We start from the raw sequence: 22,677 nt of genomic DNA, 5'->3' as shown, positions 1-22,677 counted from the left end.
TTTCTGTTTTACTAGTTTTTGAACTGTAAGAATGGCTGCATATATGCCTCTCCTGAACATGGTATGATAGGGGGTTTGGTTTACTTCATCAATAATGTGGCACCTTCTCAATCAGTCCATTACAAGATTCACATTAATTTTGATTTTTTTTTTTAAACTAAAAAATTCATTAAAATGAAAAAAGGGCACTACCCAAAAACACAGGCTGTATACATAGAGTAAAGCATGAAAATAAAAAAAGCACAGGCTGTATACATAGAGTAAAGCATGAAAACAGAAAAAGAAGGAACTATATCTGAAAAGGAGACATAATAGAAAGCATAAAAATAAAAACATAACTAGTGGATGCTTCAAGGAATCCAGAAATTATAAGAGTCCCACGACTGAAACTGCAAGAGACTCCAAAGTCCAATCATAGAGAGACTGCAAATATATATTTCAATTTTGCCACACTGTGACATCCATTTTGATTGATTGAAGATGACTGATAGAAATGTCTCTTTTGTATGCTCAAATTCTTGTTCTTTTCTTCTTTTTTTTAACCTTTTAATGTGCTTTTGGTTCTTAACTGATGAATTTCCTTAACTCATGATTGCTAAATTACTATGCTGAATTTGACATCAGCACCCCAATTTTCTATCCCATGTAATTGGTGTGGTGACAGCTTCTTGATTCACCTAGTACAAAAAAATGTGGTTTCTTGTATTCCATTTGACGGTCATATATCAATAACTTTATTTGTTTTTTAATACTTGAGAATCCACTCATTATCATATACTTGTGTTGCTATTACTAAAAAATTATTTGTGAAGATTTAGATGATTTATTTATGTGGCAGTTATTTCTTGTAATCTAAAATAAATAGTTAAATATGAGTATTATGTAGCTGGAGAGCTCAATGATGTATAAACTTGCAAATTTGATATCTTAGAGAAGAAGGCCCAAATTTAAATAGGCCTATATTGCCGTTTGGCTAGACTCACATTATAGATTATAGATTTTATATGATATGTGCTTATCCTTCTTTTTTAAGATATTGCAATCAAACCTTCTTTTAAAGTTATTGATTTCATTTCATATTATGATAATGGCATCTATATTGATAATTGCTTTCTAATGTTTTCTTATAGTTTATCTCCATGGGTCGTTCTTTTTTTCGTACGTGAATTGCTTGATGATGACTCAGATGAAGATGAGATAATTATAAAACTTCTCACGGGTTCGACATCACAACGTAAGCATTGTCGGTATATCGACCGTAATCATTTGGCAGGCCATAGAAGGCTTTATGATGACTACTTTATCGAAGAACCTGTATATCCTCCCAACTTATTTCAAAGGAGATTTCAAATGAGAAGTTCTCTTTTTCTCCGAATCCTATCTAAGGTAGAAGCTCATGAACCTTACTTTACCTAAAAAAGAAATGCTGCCAAAAAGCTTGGTCTATCTCCCCTTCAAAAGATGACCACTGCACTTAGAATGCTTGCTTATGGAGTAGCAGCTGATTTTATGGATGAATATGTGAGAATAGCAAAAACCACTGCAATAACCAATTTGAAAAAATTTATTGCAACAGTGGTTGCTATTTTTTCAAAGGAATACTTGAGGTCACCAAATAATGAAAACATCGCTAGATTGTTAGCCCATGGCCAAAACCGTGGATTTCCAGACATGTTGGGAAGTATTGATTGCATGCATTGGAAATGGAAAAATTGTCCAACTGCATGGAAAGGGATGTATTGTGGTCATATTTGTGAGCCAAGTATTAATTTGGAAGCAGTGGCTTCATATGATCTTTGGATATGGCACTTATTTTTTGGGTTACCTGGGTCAAATAATGATATTAACGTGTTTGAGCGGTCTCATGTATTTTCTGAGCTTGCACAAAGACGTGCTCCTGCAGTTAATTACTCAATCAATGATCATGATTACACAATAGGATACTATCTTGCCGATGGCATATATCCACAATGGTCAACATTTGTGAAGACAATCCCAAGGCCACTAGGAGCAAAAAGAAAATTATTTGCAAAAACTCAGGAGCCATATAGGAAGGATGTAGAGCATGCATTTGGAGTGCTTCAAGCACGATTTGCAATTGTACGTGGACCTGCACGGTTTTTCTATCATGAAACACTACAAGACATTATGAAAGCATGCATAATTCTTCATAACATGATTATTGAAGATGAGCGAGATGAAGCTAAAGCAGTGGACTTAGATTATGAACAAATTGATGAGATTTCATGTACACCAATGTCACGTGAGCCAACAAATGAATTTACGGAGTTCATTCAAGTTCATCAATGCATTAGGGATCGAGAAGTTCATTCTCAACTCCAAATGAATCTCATTGAACATTTATGGCAATTACAAGGAGAGTCATGAAAACTTTTGGTTTTGTTTATTTGTCTCCTCTTCTTTATGGAGTTGCCATTAAAACTTTTGATTTGATTTATTTGTTTCATTTTGTTTTTATGAAGCTACCATTAAAACTCATTGGCTATGTTGTTTTGTTGTGTTAAGTTTAGTATTAGGCAATTGTTTTGTTGTGTTAAATTTAAGTACCATTTGTCATCAAAGAAGTGGCAAGCTCAACTATGTTTAATTCAATGGGTTCTGTGTGAGTTAATGTTATTGGATATGAGTTATTTGTGTAAGTTTTCTATGGACAACATTGGTAGTTTAGTTCAGTTGAAGCAACTTCAACTTAACAGGTTGGCTTTTAGATTGCATATGTTTTTGGCTTTTGATATGAGCCTTGGTATTTGGTGTTATCTGGGTGCATGCGTTACTTGCTGTTCTATATAGCCCGGTTGTGCTCAGAACCTATTTGTACTTGAGTTTTGTTATCTAGCCTTGTGGTTTGTTCAGACTGAGTATCTTTTTGAGTTCTTGGTTTCTGGATAGGTCTTGTTTTGATCAGTTTAAGTTCTTTGATACAGGAGACAGCTTCTTTTGCCCATTTGCTCTCACTCAGTGACAGGTTCAACAGGTAAGGTTTTTTTTTTTTAAGTCCCCAAGTTCTAAGTTTTTTTTTTTTTTTTTGAAGGTGACAGGTTCTATGTTTTTTTATTTTTATTTTTATTTTTTTTTTAAAAAATGCTTAAGAAAATATTAATTTTTAAAAATATGACAGTTGAATTAAGAGGATTGTTTGAAAATGTTACCGTTAGAATTGATGAGATTTGAAAATATGACTGTTGTAGGAACAAATATTACCGTTAGATACAAATAATAAAGAAAGAATAAAATAAGAATTAAGAAATAATATTTAAATGAAGTGGTAAAAATATAGAACATCTAATAAATGGAATATTGTAAAATGATGTGGTAAAATAATAAAGTAGGCTTTTGGTGTGGCAAAATGGCATAATTTTTGCAACGGCTACTACAGATGCTCTCACAAGTGTATAACCTACCACTGAAAACTTTTGTGATAATTGGAAAGAGATTTAAACTATAAAGTATAAACATTTTTGTTGGAGATACCAAAAGGTGCTTGTTGCCAATGACAAAACTAAAATTTTAGTTAAGGATGGCAAGATTAAGATAAAATATTGAAAATAAATTTTATTTTAAAATATTTATTAATATAATAAAAAATAGTTAATTTATTAAACAAAATATTTGACTAACATAGAAAATATAATGTATATGTAAGATATACTTCTTCTTTTTTCCATGCTTCGCTCCGATTTATTTGTTCAAGTATGGTATTATAGTTATTATAATCATTGTTATGCTAAAAGCCTTAAACTACTTCATAAAAAATATATATATATATATATATATATATATTCCAAACAAGTAAAACAATTAAAATAATCAATAAATTCTCATTACTATATGAAGTAAAAAGAATAATATAAATATACAACATTCAAACAAATCATTTGAATAATTAAAAGTAATATGAGAAAATAAATAAACATAGAATCCAATTAAATTCTCAATTTCGTATCACATGTCCATCTTTTATTTTTTTTTTTTTTGTCAAATGAGTTATTGGGTTCAAAACTTTGCTCTCTCTCTCTCTCTCTCTCTCTCTCTAAAGTGATTTTTTTTATTTAATAGTCTCCCTCTCTTAACTCTTTCAAGTGCTAGAGGTCTCTAAAATACTAAATTTGTACTTTTAAATCATAGTGCATTATTATTGCTAATAGAATAAGAAATAGTCCCCAAAATAAATCCAAAACACGACTCAAATTGTTTTAAAGAAAAAAAAAATGCAAGCTAAACTATTTCAATTCGACACACTTCATCCCTTTTTTTTTTCTTTTTAGAAAAATAGTATTAATAACATATAACAAATCATGTGCATTGTACAGGTCACATCCTAGCTTCCATAAGCCAACTAAACATTAACATTATATTATAAAAACATTTATGCTAACTCCAATGCATTGAAGAAAAAAAAAAGTGATTAAACAAATAATTAACTTATTGCATCACTTAATAACTAATTTCTAATTTTCTGACATTTACTCTATAGTCTAAATTCTTGTTTCCCTTAATTTTGTAATACATCATTAAGTTAACAAAAAAAATTTCTTCATGTTATGGCAACATTACTTCATGTTATCACTTTAAAATATTTTAAACATTCTATATATAACCTTTTTACTTAATAGCTTACAGCATTATTCATAAGGGTGTCAATGTTCGACCCAACCTGCGAACACGACATGAACCCGATATGAGTTTTTGTGGGTTAGGGTTGTGCCTTAATGGGTTTGGGTCATAAACGGATCGATCCGAAAGCGACACGATAAGAAATGTATCTTAAGTGGGTCAACCTGCATAACCCACAATAGACACGTTTGACACGCCAATTTATTTGTGTCAACCCAAAATGACTCACTTAAAATAACTTGTTTAACTCGTATAACAAATAATATTCATTTTATTTTATATTTTTCAAATACCTTTTGTAAGGACACGATTCGTAACAAACCGTAGCGGTGTTGGGTTCGCATGTAAAAAGGCCCAAAAAATATCATTTGGAGAGCGTGGGTTTGAAAGGCTAGGCCTTAGTCACCAGGTGGTGGGTTTTTCGTGGTGGTCATGCGTGGTTAAGCTTTCTTCACCCCTGGAATCTTTCTCCTGGAGGTGGGCTGGGAGGCTTTGGTTTTTGGCCATTTTTCCCAGCCCCTGTTCTAGATTACTCCTTTTTCCTTTTATATCTGCCTGCGTTCATTGTCCTTCGTCCACGTATAGGGTCAACCTTTCCAAGACTGATACTTGTCCCATCAGCCCATATCCAAAGTCATTGGGGGTGGTTGTAAAAGCCAAAGACTACGGCTCTGTCAGGTTCAGAGTATTAAATGGCAGTAAGGGCAGCGTTCCCTAGATATTTTAGATTTTTCTTCCTAGTTTTAGTCCTAGACCGTTTTTACCCCTCTATCTGGTGGGACTTTGGGTCTGCCGAGGACTGAACTGTCCTCGGCTGAATCCCAGGGCTATCCTGCCGAGCTTAGGCCATAGCCTTCCTCGGCTTGGGCCTCTGGCCTCCTCACGGGTAAATGGGCCCGGCCCATAAATTATTTGGGCCCCACAATAGCCCCTCAAAATCCTGCTATCCAACTTCTTAGTTGGAAAGGGGGGTTTTGGTAATACCGAGCTTTTATTATGGCTCATTCAATTCGGCCTTTCACTAATGCTGGCGGTTCTCCATCTGCCCAGGAAACGCACCGGTCTACGAGACAGTTTTTTAATTTTACTCCTGATGCGTTCTTGCCGTTTGGTTATCCAAAACGCGCTTTTAATGACCTCTATTTACGAGACTACTTTAATTCGACGGTTGGTTTTGATGAGGTGGAGAAGTGGAACCGTCATATTTGTGTTTGCAGATTCCTTTGGAGATCTGAACCTATTAAATGCCTCCCGCTCCACCCTCCGTATAAGAGGGAAGGTAGGAGGTTATTGTTTTTTTTGTAAAGAGTCCCTTCTCATCCTTCTGAGATTTGAAATACTTGGCCTCCCCTAGAGTTTATTTTACCCACTAGTTTATACACTAAATCGTGATACGCTTTACCATAACAACGGGTAATGAAGGAGCCATACCCCTCCCGTAAACGCCACGTACCAATAAAGCTCGTAATGGCTCAGTCAAGGTAGGGATGGCGAAGACTCATAATCAACCTCACCTTTCTTTCAGCCAAAATCCGAAGCAGGGACTCATCACGTCAAACTTCCAACGTGACTGAGTCGAGGACACCCATTATCAGTACCAACCGCTCTCTCATGAGCATACCTAACATGGCACCAGTGTGCTAGGAGTCAGGACTGAGGCAGGGACCAAGTGCCCCTGCTTCTTCCTCTTTTCATTCACTGGTGTCTCCTTCTACCTCTCTTTCTTCTTCTTTCCACCACCAGATTCATCCTGATACTCTTCTTTCTCCCTCTTTTGCTCCTTTTTCTTTCTTTTCATCTCTTCTCTTTTCTTCTCCTCCTTCTTTTCATTCATCTCCTCCATCTTCTTCATTCATCTCCTCCATCTTCTTCTGAAGAAGGTCCTTCTCTCGATATGGGCGCTACTGAGGCAAAGTTTGGAAGGACTTCGGAGACGAGTTTAAAAAGAGACCTGACCGTTTACTTAATGTATTGTTTTTTTTTTTTTTTTTTTTTTTTTTTTTTTTTTTTTTTTTTATTGTTTTGGCAATCTATCTTTTGTATAAGCTTGTTTAAGCCCCTCTTTGTACGTTGTAATACATCTTTGTATTAATGAAAATTGTTATCACTTTATTTCACATACTCTATCTCTATATTTCCGGAACGATAAAGCAATGAATAGACATACAACCTTGTGAATGAAAAGATTTTTTTTTTAAACTGTGGCCGACGTCTAGGAACAAAGTCCCAGTTAATAGAAAGATCTTGCTCTGCGCTTATAAAAACAATCCGGCTTAATAATATCGAATCAAACAAAAGATACTTAGGGCTGAAACTCCCATTAGGCAGGAAAAAAAAGGACATTATGATGGGTCTACTGAGTCGGTCTGGCACCATACCGCCGACCTTAGAGTACAATACTTGGGGCCATAATCCCTTATCCAAGAGAAAGGCGCTATTATATATTGATAAGTGCTGTTCGGCATAGTAATATAGCATTTGAATCAATGATACTTAGGGCCAAAATGCTTGCTAAGAAAAAGATATCACCACAACCTTAATAGAGTTGTTTGGCACAACAATGCCGACCTATAAAAAACAATACTTACCCCAAAATTGGCCGAGATGATAACTCAATGCACGATGCAGTGTAGGAAGTAACCATCCGAGGACATATCACCCGCAAAATGAACAGCCCCCCTAGGCTACTAAATAGTGACGCGTTTCAACATTTTCTTAACACTCCTATTGGCATTAACCTTTTACAGTTTTTGAGCCAAGAACTGAGCAACTTAGAATTGTTATTAAGTAGCCAACCTTACAAAAACTCAATCTTCTTCTCATCCAAGAAATTGGTTGCCCAAGTAGTTGGTTTCCCCATAGGCTTGAGTCAATGCCTTGGTTCTGTCCAAAACCTAGTTTTCCTCATCCAAGTAGTTGGTTTCCCCATAGGCTTGAGTCCAAGGACCATGCAATGCCTTGGTTCTGCCCAAAACCTAGTTTTCCTCATCCAAGTAGTTGGTTTCCCCATAGGCTTGAGTCCAAGGACCATGCAATGCCTTGGTTCTGTCCAAAACCTAGTTTTCCTCATCCAAGTAGTTGGTTTCCCCATAGGCTTGAGTCCGAGGACCATGCAATGCCTTGGTTCTGTCCAAAACCTAGTTTTCCTTTGGCGTTGGACCTTGGCTTTAGGGGAGTTAGCTCCTCGGCCAAGCCCCTAGAATTATCCGTGCGATTAACGCTACCAAGCGTAGCCCCTAGTCAAGAAGCATAGCCCCTAGCAGAACTTTACTCTAAAACTCTATAACCAGTTGTCAGAAATGACAAGGGAACTCTCTCGACCCACCGCCTATGCCAACACACAAGCCTCCCCACAGACGGCGCCAATTGTAAGGACACGATTCGTAACGAACCATAGCGGTGTTGGGTTCGCACGTAAAAAGGCCCAAACAATATTATTTGGAGAGCGTGGGTTTGAAAGGCTAGGCCTTAGTCACCAGGTGGTGGGTTTTTCGTGGTGGTCATGCGTGGTTAAGCTTTCTTCACCCCTGGAATCTTTCTCCTGGAGGTGGGCTGAGAGGCTCTGGTTTTTGGCCATTTTTCCCAGCCCCTGTTCTAGATTACTCCTTTTTCCTTTTATATCTGCCTGCGTTCATTTTCCTTCGTCCACGTATAGGGTCAACCTTTCCAAGACTGATACTTGTCCCATCAGCCCATACCTATATCTGCCTGCGTTCATTGTCCTTCGTCCACGTATAGGGTCAACCTTTCCAAGACTGATACTTGTCCCATCAGCCCATACCCAAAGTCGTTGGGGGTGGTTGTAAAAGCCAAAGACTACGGCTCTGTCAGGTTCAGAGTATTAAATGGCAGTAAGGGCAGCGTTCCCTGGATATTTTAGATTTTTCTTCCTAGTTTTAGTCCTAGACCGTTTTTACCCCTCTATCTGGTGGGACTTTGGGTCTGCCGAGGACTGAACTGTCCTCGACTGAATCCCAGGGCTATCCTGCCGAGTTTAGGCCATAGCCTTCCTCGGCTTGGGCCTCTGGCCTCCTCACGGGTAAATGGGCCCGGCCCATAAATTATTTGGGCCCCACACCTTTTATATTCAACATATATTTTAAATTTAAAAAGAAAAGTGAGTAATTACAAAAACTTACAAGGGATATAATTGGAAATTGAAACTTTACAAATCCTAAATCTCTAAACCCTACAAACCCTAAATCTTTAAACCTTCTTATAAATATCTAATTTTATTTTATTTTTTAATTTCAGGCGCACTACTCACTCTACTATCTTATAGTCTCATGCCCAATTCTCAAACTCAAAATCTCAAATCAGTTATTGCTCTATCTTATAGTCTCATGCCCAATTCTCAAACTCAAAATCTCAAATCAGTTATTGCTCTCTCTCTCTCTCTCTCTCTCTCTCTCTCTCTCTCTCTCTCTCTCTATGGATGATAATTGTAGTCATAGTCAGGATTAGTCTACTATTTGCTCCAATTCTTTCAATATTGATACTTAGCATTTGGCGAGTTCCAAGAATATTATATTTTTGTTAAATTATGTTATTTTTGTTAAACTATGTTATTTTGAATTTGGGTTGAAGTGTATGCATTTCTTTTGGAGTGTAAAGAATTTATTTCTAGATGAATGTTATATTTTTGCTGAACTATATTATTTTGAATGTGAACTGAAAACTTGAAGTGTATGCACTGCTTTTGGGATGTAAAAAAAAAAAAAAAAAATTATTTCTAGATGGATGTTACATTAAATATTATGCAGGTTGAAATGGGTTGTGTTACATTCGTGTCAACCCAACACAACTCGTTTATTAAGCGTGTCAAATGGGTTAAGTCAGGTCAACCCACCTTATTAACAGGTCCAGTTAGGGTTGAATAATCATGACATGATTATTAAATTGGTCGGGTTAGGGTTGAGCCATTTAGTCGAATATCCCTGCCTTAACACGACACAAACCCAACACGCTAACCCAAATTGACACCCCTAATTATTCGTGTATCATGTGGGCCCATTGGGAGTAGAAATTAAAATATATATATATATATATAGAGAGAGAGAGAGAGAGAGAGAGAGAGAGAGAGAAAAAGGAGAAGAACTAAAGAAGAATTTTGTACCTTCAAAGAAAAACACTAGCTGTCAATGCCATTCTTATTCAAAGTTTCATACCACTTATTTGGTAAGCCAAAGATAGATTTTGAAGAGAGCCAAATAGTAATATGAGACTGGAAAGGAGGGCACGGGTAAGCTAAAGAGAAGACTTATAATATTTGGTTGGAAAAGAAAGTGATTAGTGTAAAAAGCACCGAGTAAGCTAATGCTAAAAGTCAAAACTAAAATGCTAAAAGTCAAAGTTAAAAATAATGTGTAAAATTGCGAAAGGGCATAGATCTAGAGAGACACGGAAATGACACAAATTGGGGCGATAATAATGCTATTACACACGCTCTCTCTTTGTCGCAACGCACAAATGTTTTATGCGGCAAATAATGATGTGACTATCACATAGATTCACCATTTTTTTGTCTAAGTAATTTGCTGCGAAAGACCATTGTAATTAAAATGTCACAAGTGCATTATTGGGTGCCCAATAATTTTTAGAAGTAGTCCACAATATTTTCACAATAAATTTTAAATGATAAGTTATTATTGGTTCTAATTTGAATATACCACTAATTTTTTTTTCCATCAATAACAACCAATAACAATCTTTTACTTAGAATTTATTATGAATATATGCATAACCTACCACTTAGGGCCAACTCTTACACAAAAGCCGATAAATCTTATTTAATTGTGACAAAGTTTGTAGAATAGCATGTACAAATGGACTTTTTTGTTGTTTGGATTGTTTTGTTATAGGAAATATGTTATGATTACAACTTGTGTCACAATTTGCTTACATGACAAGTTGTAAGTAGTGGAGAAAAAATAGGAAGTCCATATGGGTTTATAACTTGACCACTCACAACTTATCATATGAATAAGTTGTAGTTATAACATTACTCTTTGTCATAGACTCATAGCCATATACAACTTCTATGATATATAAGCCGTTTGACATTACTTCACGTGTAAACATAATAAAAATGCAAAGGGAGAGAGAGAGGGAGAGATTGTAAATGGCGACCACGGGATTGACATCCAACGTTTCCTCTGACTAAAACGGAGATGATTGTGATTTTTTTTTTTTTTTTTTTTGGATCTACTGATGCTGGTTGTTTCCTGAGGATTGTGATTTTAGTTTTATATATATATATGTTGGTTGTTTCCTGTGAGAGGATTGTGATTTCAGTTTTTTCTTTTCTGTAAGATGTTTGGTGTTGTTTTCCTGTGAAAGACGCATGAGTTTTCAAATTTTCCTATGTGAGACGATTGAGTGCTTGACTAGGCTTGAGTTGGTGAGAGACGTGAAAAAGGTATTTTGGACTTTTTATTCATTTTTCTCTTTTCCTATAAAGCTGACCCACATCTGATAAAAAACACATAAAGCTGTGTAAAAGATTGCAAAAAAGCTGGGTATTAACTGTGCCCGTTAGCACAACCCAAAAACACTAGCTGTCAATGCCATTCTTATTCAAAGTTTCATACCCCTTTGAAAAGGGTATTTGGTAAGCCAAAGATAGATTTTGAAGAGAGCCAAATGCTAATATGAGACTGGAAAGGAGGTGTGTGGGGGCCACCTCTTTGAGAGGTACCCGGCATATATGCCGGGTACAGGATATACAAAATCGTAAAGGAGGGCACGGGTAAGCTAAATAGTGCAAAAAGCACCGACTAAGCTAATGCTAAAAGTCAAAACTAAAATGGTAAAAGTCAAAGTTAAAAAGAATGTGTAAAATTGAGAAAGGGCATAGATCTAGAGAGACACACGGAAATGACACAAATTGGGGCGATAACAATGCTATTACACACGCTTTCTCCCTTTGTCGCAACTGCAACTCACAAATGCTTTATGCGGCAAACAATGATGTGATTAACGCATAGATTCACCATTTTTTTCTTCATGTAATTCGTCACGAAAGACAATGTCACAAATGCATTATTGGATGCCCAATAATTTTTAGAAGTAGTTCATAATATTTTTACAATAAATTCTAAATAATAAGTTATTATTGATTCTAATTTGAATATACCACTAAATTTTTTTTTATTAGTAACAATCAATAACAATCTTTTACTTAGAATTTATTATGAATATATACATAATCTACCACTTAGGACCAACTCTTACACAAAAGCCCATGAATCTTATTTAATTGTGACAAAGTTTGTATAATAGTGTGTACATATGAACTTTTTGTTGTTTGGATTGTTTTGTCATAGGAAAAATGTTAGGACTACAACTTATGTCACAATTTACTTACGTGACAAGTTGTAAATGATAAAGAAAAAATAAAGAGTCCATATGGATTTATAACTTGACCACGCACACCTTATCATACGAATAAGTTGTAGTTGTAGCATTACTTTTTGCCATGGCCATATACAACTTCTATGATACGTAAGCCGTTTGACATTACTTCACGTGTATACATAATAAAAATGCAGAGAGAGAGAGAGAGAGAGAGAGAGAGGTTGTAAATGCGACCACGGGATTGACATCCAACGTTTCCTCTGACTGAAACGGAGAAAGAGAAAGAAACAAACAACAACGTTCATATTGTTCACAAGTTAGTTTTTGTTTGGTTTTTGGTTTTTTATTTTTTTAATTTGTTATAAAGTTTTGTTTGTTTAAACAGAAAGAAAATGAAACAAAAGAAAGAATGTCCATGTCTGTCTTAAAATAGAATATGAAAGCCGACCTTTCCGCGTTCCTAATTCTAAAATATGAAAGAATATGTTTGTTTATGTCACCTAATTCTCCGCGTTCCTCTTTTAATTTTTAAAATTTTCTAAACAATCAGACCATTTAAAGCCATTGCCAATTATAGCTTCTCCAACCTACTGGGTCCCAAGTCGCAACCACAATTTCATTCTGAATGATACACATAAACAAGAAAAATAATACAAACCCACTTCAAGAATTCCATTATCTTTTTTCTCTTTCTTCTAGATGATTATGCTGATCTCTATTTTACCAGAAAGAAAGAAATTGGCTTTTGTACATACATTTGTTTTAACTGTCTGTTACAAAGTCTGTTTCTTTTATGTGATTTAATCAGCAAAGAACGTGATGCTTGAATATAGAAATGGAACCCTTCTTCGTTATTTTGGCCTAGCTGTACCTCATGGATAACTATAACGACGATACAACGCCAATTGTTCCGATCCATTACAATTTGGAGGTTCATTTTTCTTAACTCTTCTTCTTAATTTGTTCTTAAAAACTATATATATGTGTGGCATTTGCCAACTTTTTTTTCCTTGTTAATGACAGATGGGGTCCTTAGATGAAAGAGCAGTGATTGAATTTGAGGATGAGAGCCTAGTTAGTCCGGCTGCTGCATCAATTTCTACAAACAAAAGTTCTTTTCATGAGATTACACATATATCTGCTGCTACTTCAGCAAAAAATTATAAACAACACATGAGGAATAGTGTGATCGATAGCATCAAGATCGTAATTTTCTCAGCCAAAATCAACATACTCATGCCACTTGGCCCTCTAGCAATCTTGGTTGATAAAATGTCTGGCAGTCATGTGAGCAAACTTTGTTTATGCACATTAATTAGTATCTTCTTCTATATCATTTTTATATGGACGATATATTGTGTTCTGTTTTGATGATTTGTTTCTTCAATTGCATTTCAGGGTTGGGTCTTCTTTTTAAGCTTATTGGGTATTATACCTTTGGCTGAACGTCTAGGTTATGCTACAGAGTAAGCTATCTCACATCTTATCTATAATGTTAGCCAAGTACTTTTTCGTTTTTAGTGCAATTCTAACTTTGCATTTATTTGGATTGACAAATGAAGTATTTTACAATGCTTGGGCTTGCTTTGATGCAGGCAGCTGGCTTGCTTTACTGGACCAATAGGTAATTTTATTGCTAAATGTCTCCACTTGTAAATCTTTAATATTCATAAAACATTAATTTTTTTTTTAGTGAGTGTAACATGAAGTTTTAGTTTATGTTGATCTGTTATGCAAGATTTCAACACAAATTCTGTCCTTTTGTGTGATTTTAAGCTTTGTTTCATTAACATTAACATTAACAGAGTATTGACTGATAAAATAATGATAGCATAGTTTTAAAATAGGCATAAACACATACATTGAACTAATGAATTGGGTAAGGCACATCATTACATGTTAGTTTTCATATGTTGTTGTATTCGTCTTAAATGCTAATGTTGCACTGAAAATTGCTTATAATACCTTGAATCTAAATATCATGAAAGTATGCACCATTAGCATGAAGTTTATTACATGATATTGCAAGAGAGAATAATAATTTCCATTTCATGCAAAAGATTCTTTTCATTTTCCTCTAGGGCCCGTTTAGAAGGAGATTTCTAGTATTGTTGTGTAAAATGATATGAGAACTATGGTTTAAAAAGTGTTGTGAAAACATGTTTCAAATAACATGTTTTAGTGTGTGAAAAAACATAATTGTGCGTTTGGTATGTGTGTGTATCTTTTTTTTTTAAAGCTGACAAACAATTAATATTTTTTTTATTTGAGGAGAGAGATAAGTCGGTTTGTGTTATCTCTTCTGTCGCTAAATGTTTTGTGTTAATTTATGTTAGTCTTGATGGCTCACTTGATAATATTTTATCCTTTCTTCCAATAATCTAGAGAAATCCATCATGTCTATTGACAATAAATTTGGATTAGATCAGGCCAATTAGGATGTATTAGGCTATGCATTTTTGAATGGATTCCTTGAGCCATGCTTAATTGCTTACTAATGGAGGCTGAATTAAAACCTTATTCCCACAATCTCCACTTATACAAGTTACATGGGTTTTGTGTGTGTATGTGTCACTGTGACTGATAATTTTCTATTTTGGATAACTTGTTATCCCTTCATTTGAGCTTTGCAGTTGGAGGTCTTCTAAATGCTACTTTCGGAAATATTACAGAATTGATAATATCAATTTATGCATTGAAGAGTGGCATGATACGTGTTGTTCAACAGTCATTACTGGGCTCAATTTTGTCTAACATGTTGTTGGTGCTTGGATGCGCATTTTTCAGTGGTGGAATTGTGTTTTATGAGAAGGAACAAGTGTTCGATAAGGTATGTTTTTCATCACTGGAGGAGCATATTTACTATTTAGCATTTGAAACAAAAGAACTATATTTGGTTGACTACACTTTCTCTCTTGATTCATTCAAATCTTGGTTAAAAATAATGTTCAAATTATTCTATTCTTCTCAGGCAACTGCTTCAGTGGACTCTGGTTTGCTGTTAATGGCAGTCATGGGCCTACTATTTCCTGCTGTCCTTCATTCTACACACACAGAGTTACATTTTGGGAAGTCAGAGTTAGCTCTTTCAAGGTTTAGTAGTTGTATTATGCTTGTGGCATATGCTTCCTATCTTGCTTATCAACTGAAGAGGCAGAAGAATCAATACATTCCAGTTGATGGGGTGGGTACTTTGATATCAAATTCTTACATACATTCTCTTTGGATCTTTGCTTTTGATGTTTGACATTGAACACATTACACAATGTTTACTAATTTTACACCGTCAATCTTCTATAGGGTACTAGTAAAAGTTTAAATCATTGTATTATCATAATTTGTAATGTGGATCTGTTACCAATTTATTGTTTTGTAAACACATGAAGAATTCCTTTAGCTTCAAAATTATGCTTAGAATTAGTACTAAATTTTTTATATTGCTTTTCTAGCTATTTCTACCCATAGTAAGTTTCTTATAATTGCATTAGATCAACATGTATTAGATTAGTTTGTATATTTCTTATGATATGTGTGAGATTAATAAGAAGATCCGGTCCATGATCAAATAAGAAACATACAATGTGTAAGCTTAAGCAAACAGTAGAATGGTATGGATAGACTAGGTTGTAATAGAATATTCATTCAGTTCTTATATAAGCTCTTGAAAGCTTGTTCAAGTTTCTACTTTTATCTGTTATTAATGGTTTGTCTGATAAATGGAATAAATTCAGGGAGAGAATCAGACTGAAGAAGGTTCGGATGATGAAGAAGCTCCTGAAATCTCTATGTGGGAATCAATAATATGGCTATCTATTTTGACTGCATGGGTTTCATTCCTCTCAGAATATTTAGTTAATGCCATAGAGGTAATTATATGTTGTGAATCTGTCCTATTCTTTGCACGTCTTTAATATATCTTCTATTGGGATATTGATGGATATTGATAGAGGTAACTTCTGAAGATGAAAACTCATTTTTTACCCCTTGGTGGAAATGGTGTGTCTATTTCTTTATTTTAAAACTGTTTTAACTAAATTATTATTGATCTTTGATGGATTTTGTTCATCAGATGTCCAGTAGTTTTTTCAACAAAAAGAACCCTTCATCTTCCTCTAATTTATACATAATTTGCATTTCTTTTTAAACAAATGTCTTCTTATATAATAAATATCTTTTCTAGTTTTTTGTATAGTGGAGGGAATTGGTTTGTATCTTTTATGTAGTTCTGGGATGTTCTTACAATAGAAATCATTAATCATTATGCGTTCAGGGGGCATCTGCTTCACTAAAAATCCCAGTAGCATTTATCAGTGTTATTTTGCTCCCAATTGTTGGGAATGCAGCAGAGCATGCAGGTGCCGTTATGTTTGCCATGAAAGACAAGCTTGTAAGTGCTTATACTGCTAGTGGAATTCTACAACTATGCATGACCAATCGTACTTTTTTAATGTACTGAAGTTTTAATTTACTCAATATCTTATGTAGGATATATCTTTGGGAGTGGCAATAGGCTCATCAACACAGATAGCTATGTTTGGGGTGAGTTTCAAACATTATATAGTGATCATTTATTTCTTCTTAATGCCATTTTCTTTTTGAGTGCAACCATAGCATATTTTATTTATGCCCCTTACCAAAAAAAACCATTTTATTCTTGCTTTGATGTATACATTTTTCCAAATTGGAGGAAATGATCCTAGTTATATTCTTTGTAAAAGTAATAAAAAGAACAAAAAAAATAATATATATATATATATATACATAGGAAGAATTTATTTGGGTCTCTTTTAATATAAGATGTGGTCTTTGTGAACTGAAGTACATTTTTCATCTTTCTTGTGAATTGCTGAAAATGTGTTGAAAGGTGCTTCTTTTTCTCTTTGTTGATTGTGGCAGAACTTGGAATGGTTATTTTGGAATGAGGATCGGAAATATTCTTGCGTTGTCTGGCCAATTCGGTTGAAACTCTCTCAAAAAAAAAAAAAAAAAAAAAGCTTATTATAGTTTTGTAACAGTCCTAAGGAGTGTTGGATCTGCTTAAAATGCTTTAGCACCATGGTTACTTACAAACCTTCTCAGTACTATGGGGTAGTCCATTGTTATATGTAACACTTTTTCTTGCCCTCTTTGTGTTAAGTATCCACTGACTCATATAAAATGGTTGCTATGACTGCAGATTCCCTTTTGTGTGGTCGCTGGTTGGGTCATGGGGCGTCCCATGGACTTAAATTTTCAACTTTTTGAGACAGCTACACTTTTTATAACTGTTCTGGTGGTAGCCTTCATGGTGCAGGTAGGCAGTTGAGCCTTCATTGAGTTAGATGACTGTTATTCTTGGAAAAGATCAATCTACATTAATATTTAGCAATGAGAAGACATTTTCTGATTATAATGTTCTAATAGTGTATTACCACACAAAATGTGATAGACACACAAACATTAAAAATTGTAGTGCCTTTTGTCTGAAAATTTTTACCTTCTATGGATTGTTCTTTACATAACTACTATTTTGACCATGCAGGATGGAACTTCTAATTACTTAAAAGGACTAATGCTCGTTCTTTGCTACCTAATAGTTGCTGCAAGTTTCTTTGTACATATAGACCCTTCTTCAATTGGTTAGTTATCACCTATTTTACATTATACATAACTATTAGAAATTTTGGATTGCGTCCACTCATTACTATTTATGCCCACAGAGTTACTTTATTTCTTAAATATTATGCTTTCAATATCTTTTGCAACAAGAAAAATTATAATTTTTTAGTAGTTCCACATTTTGGAGGATCAGTTTGTTCTTGGAAAACAAAGAGGAATAATTTCTTAATTGTTGGATAGCCAGTTTTTCTCTCTCTCTCACACACACACACACACACACTTAAAAGACATCTGTGTGTTCTAAATTTTTTGTATATGCTTTAACTAAAATACACTGGGAATATGGTTTTGCAGCGGATAAGCCCCCTAAACCAAGTCATTGAGGACATTGTATTATAAAGTGAATCTGCTAAAGATCAAGCTCCACTTTGTGCAGTGATTAAGTGTTTTTGCAGAAACTCCCTAAAACATTGTCAATTCATGGGTAAACTTTAACAAGGTTGATATTTGGAAGCTCAAGGTTTATCTTGTCAGTGCATAGCTTCCGACATTGAACCATTCCACGGTCCAAGTTTAAGGTGTTCTTTGGTGCACTTCTTTGATGTGGTGGGCAATGGATACTTTCTTGTCCCTCACGGACAACTAAAGAAAAATTGTTTGAATATAGGATCTAGGTTTTACATTGAATTTCACAGGGTAGGAATAGTTGAAGTCAAAATGTGAGAAGTCTCAAGGATACTCTTCTTTTTTTTGGTTACTAACTAGTAACTGCTGATACAAAGTGGACTTATTTTTTCATCTATATGTATTGTCTCTTACTTCTCCATTTAATCAAGGCTAGTGTATACTATGGAGAGGTCTTGTTAGTACATATTATATACATATTGAGAAAGTTGTTTACTATTTTAACATTGTTAAATGGATTGCCATTCAGCCTTCTATCAGAATTGTTCCTAGTCTAGGCTTCAATTTTGTGTTTTTTTTATTTTGTTCTTGTTTTTCCCCCCTCCTATCAAGTAGGACAAAAATTGAATTGTACTTTGATCTTTCTTTTTGGTTCTGTTTCGGATTCCTGTCATGAAAGGAAAGAATAAAGAAAGTTCTCAATCCTTGTTTTTATCACAAGGAAACTTCCTGGAAAGAAATGAAAAAGAGGATAGCAGTGTAGTATGCTGTTGGAATATACAAGGAACTTTGTCGTGTTTAGAACTTTAATTACTCAGGAGAGGGCCTCCTCTATAATTGGAAGAGTATAATAGTAAGAATTTCATAACTAGGATTGTGAAATTGTAAATCTCAGCTCACAGCTCACATAGATGGAGCGACCCTTGGAAAACGTGGGGGATGAGATTGTTGGTAATCTCTCTGATTGCTTTCTGCTACTTAGCAAAGTTATTCTAGTGATTTCAATCATATCAATGATAATTTTCGCATGTGTTGATGGTCCAAATGGTGAAGATCCTACTAACAAAGGCAAACACAGTGGTGATGGTGGTGGCTGCGGAGGTGGAGATGGTGGTGGTGATTGTGGTGGTGGCTGTGGTGGTTGAGAACAGCACTGTCTTCAACCCTTGTGTCATTAATATTCAATGCATACCTCTTGTATAAGCCTGTCATATGCTGATCCTCCATACTACATGTTTAATCTGTGGTACAGTTTTAGTTGAGGTTGAAAGGCCTTATAAATATGTTGTATGCTGGGTTGTTTGCAGCTCATACTGCTTGTGGATTCTGTGTCTGTGTTTTGAGCTTGTCTTTTGGTTTGTATGTAGCATTGTATACTCAGTGTTTTCATTAAACAAATTCTTAATCATCCAAGAATTTGTATAAGAATTATTTGATTAGTTATGGGATCAAGTTATCTCAACTGGTAAAATCTCTTATCGTCAAATAAGACATTAAGGGTTCGAACCCTGCCTTCACCAAATGCTCAAAACCAATTGATATATTAGCTTGATGATAAAGAACAAATATCATAGAGGGGCGTAAATTGAAAATTTATCTTATTTATTAAAAAAAAATTAAATAGTTTATAAGATAAGCTTAGGTATTATGTCTTTGGGCCTACTTGAAGGTTTTAAGGCTTAAGGAAGAGTTAAGATCATTTTTTTTCTTTTTTTTCTTTTTATAAGAATGAGGAAGAGTTAAGACCTAGAAGGAAATATGTTAGTGGGCTATAAGCCCTAAGCTTCCGCCTAAATCAAAAAAATAAAATAAAATAAATCATATTATCATATATATTATATAATAAAAATTGGGCTTAAAAACTGTGATTGTACCAAGTGACTACACCAAATTGTAGCAATTTAAAATCAAGGGTAAATTGCAAATTACACCCCTAAAACTTGGGGGTGATTGGATTTTACACCCTAAAGTTTTAGAATTTGGATTTTACCCCCTGAAGTTTGGTGATATTTGGATTTTGCACCCTAACATTTCAAAATTTAGATTTTATCCCCTATATTTTTGGAGAGTTTGGATTTTACTCCCTAAAATTTTGGGATGTTTGGATTTTACACCCTAAAGTTTTAGAATTTAGGGATATAAAATCCAAACAACCCTAAATTTTTGTGGGTAAAATCCAAATTCTAAAACGTCAGGGTGTAAAATCCAAACACCCCAAATTTCAGGGGGTAAAATTCAAATCCTGAAACTTCAGGGTGTAAAATTCAGTCACTCTCAAACTTTAGAAATGTAATTTGCAATTTACCCTAAAATTATTTTTAAGATAGACACAAATTCTTAATTGTTCTTATTATCAATTTTTCCTCTATTTCTCTTTGGATAGACACAAAAGCATCTTAATTGTTCTTATCAATCTTTCCTCTAATAATCTTTGTATAGACACAAAAACTTTAATTTTCTTATCAACTTTCCTCTATTTATCTTTGGATAGACACAAAAAACCTAGTGTTGATATCAGTTTTTTTTTTTTTTTCTTCACGTTATAAATAATCTACAAATTTTCCTTTTTTTTTTAATACACAATTTTTATCCAAAAAAACAAAAACAAAGAAATTTAAGTCCTACAACTAAGAGATATTTTTGGATAGACTCAAGCCCAGTAACTAAGAGGGTTTTTTGGATAAATCCAAGAGAACATTTCTTTTAGATTAAAAAAAAAAAAAATAGTTGTACGTTAAAGAAAGAATAAACCCTATTAGCTAAGTTTTAAAAAATAAAAAATTCTATTTCAACTAAAATTCTGTTTCCTTTTTTTTCTTTTCTTTTTTTCCATTTTGTTCATCACTTGATTTATTGAGGTCCATAAATAAGGGTTAATTTTATGAAACCAAACATGTGGAGCATAAAATGCTAGGTGTTTTTTTTTTCTCCCAAATTTTTGGTGGGTTTTACTTATTTGTCAAAAACATTGTTGAGACCGAATCGGCATGACAATAAATTCTTAGAATTATAAACGTTGATAGGATTGTAAAGTGTGAAAGATAGAAAATGTTCATAATACAAGATGAGGAATATGTAGATAACTTTTTATTAAACATGAAGTTTTGTTAGATTAGCAAAGAGGTTGACATAAACTAAGGAGGCATGTAAAGATCTCATATTTAATCATCTCAAGTAAGCTTACTCAATGCATAAGGTTAATACTTATCCTTCTTTGTTTACATTATACATCAAGAATTTTTTTTTTTTTTTTTTTAATATAAGATAGAAATTCTACTCTAACCTAATCTAAGTGTATATATGTGTGAAACTCTTTTCTAAAGACCTAAACCCCAAGCCCTTGCCTCCCACATCCCACAAGCACTCAATACTTGTGAAGTAATCATCGCGCTAAGGGTGCACGGTGATACATCAAGAAAGTTGGAATAGTGCTAAAATGTTATGTTTTATCTCCTCAAAATGGTCATATATTACAAGAGTATTAAAGTAATTTCCATTTGATTTATTCTAGGTGAAACTCTATTAAACTTTCAACTTTCAAGTGCTTCAATAATCATTAAGATAATTTTGATAATGTGAGTAAAATGTATAATTTATACTTTCATTTATTATTAAGTTTGTTATCGAAGATTAAACTCTATTACTAATAATTTACTATGAATAAAACTATATTTTCTAAGTTCTAAAAATTTTTAAATTATACTTCACTTAAAATTTTATTACCAAATGTTTCAAGTAATTTAAAATAAATTCAATATTTATTTAGCTTATAAACCATAGAAAAAAGTGACTCAATACATGTATGTATTACATCTTTCAAAATTAATTAGTTTTTATCGTGTGGCTTACAAATTATTAATATAGTTTCAATATATATAATTTTTAATTAAGTCGTACATCGCACGGGCATATTACCAATTAATAATAAATTTAGATGCAACTAACTGCCTAGTCTAGTCTACTAAGATTTTATAAATAAAAGTGGGAGGAAGGGAGGCATATTGGAGAGTTGGATGCCGTAGGAGGGTTTCTCAGCCCAAAATTCAGTGTGAACAAGGTAAGAACGAAAATCCAAAAAAGCTAGGTAGAAACAAGATCTAGAATTTATTTAGAAAAACAAATCTGGAATTTATTTTGAAAGAGAATAAATCTAAGAAATTAGTTTTGATTTTATTTTAAAAAACGATAAAATAAACAGATGATCAAAATAATCATCACGTGAACAAATAATAAAGTAGAATTAGAGCATGTTAATAACAAAATAAACAAAACAAGATTAGAATAATATATACCTGCATAAAAGAACGTACAAGAGGGGATTTTCTTTAGAGAAACTAGAGAGTTTGGGATTGCAAAATCAATACTAGACTAAGAAAATAGTATTGATATTACTAATCTCTTGAATCTCTAAAGGAAAATCAGAAGTCGGTTGAAATTTTGAACTAAATAAAAATAAACACACATGATAAAGAATACCAAAATTTATAAAATCACTTTTATAAGGACTTGCTTGTTTATATCTTCTAATTAAAAATATTTATTTTTTCAAAAATAAAAATGGGTCTGATTAATGGACACTTTTAGAGTATTTGTTAATGAATCACCTTAGAAAACTTATAACTTATACATGTGAGGAAGGTGTTAGGCACCCCACGATACTTATCCAAAATGATAGCACCTCAT

General features: G+C 33.7%; 2 protein-coding genes across 2 annotated transcripts; both read left to right on the top strand.

The window, feature by feature from the left end:
* The first annotated feature begins 1,461 nt into the window (after positions 1 to 1,461).
* LOC115985620 lies at positions 1,462 to 2,388 on the top strand. The gene has a single exon (XM_031108546.1). The coding sequence runs from the start codon at positions 1,462 to 1,464 to the stop codon at positions 2,386 to 2,388; it is 927 nt and encodes a 308-aa protein (XP_030964406.1).
* A 9,814-nt stretch (positions 2,389 to 12,202) lies between these two features.
* Positions 12,203 to 18,520, top strand: LOC115987406 (vacuolar cation/proton exchanger 3-like). Its single transcript, XM_031110939.1, has 13 exons — positions 12,203 to 12,307; positions 12,800 to 12,922; positions 13,015 to 13,278; positions 13,390 to 13,457; positions 13,587 to 13,615; positions 14,625 to 14,821; positions 14,963 to 15,175; positions 15,723 to 15,857; positions 16,262 to 16,378; positions 16,477 to 16,530; positions 17,168 to 17,284; positions 17,513 to 17,609; positions 17,944 to 18,520. The coding sequence occupies exons 2-13, from the start codon at positions 12,866 to 12,868 to the stop codon at positions 17,970 to 17,972; spliced, it is 1,377 nt and encodes a 458-aa protein (XP_030966799.1). The 5' UTR covers positions 12,203 to 12,307; positions 12,800 to 12,865; the 3' UTR covers positions 17,973 to 18,520.
* The last annotated feature ends 4,157 nt before the right edge of the window (positions 18,521 to 22,677 follow it).

The sequence above is a fragment of the Quercus lobata genome, chromosome 4 (genome assembly GCF_001633185.2).
Source record: "Quercus lobata isolate SW786 chromosome 4, ValleyOak3.0 Primary Assembly, whole genome shotgun sequence".
NCBI classification, from domain to species: Eukaryota; Viridiplantae; Streptophyta; class Magnoliopsida; order Fagales; family Fagaceae; genus Quercus; species Quercus lobata.
The sequence above is the reverse complement of the archived record's forward strand: the minus strand, read 5'-3'. Positions and strand labels throughout refer to the sequence as shown.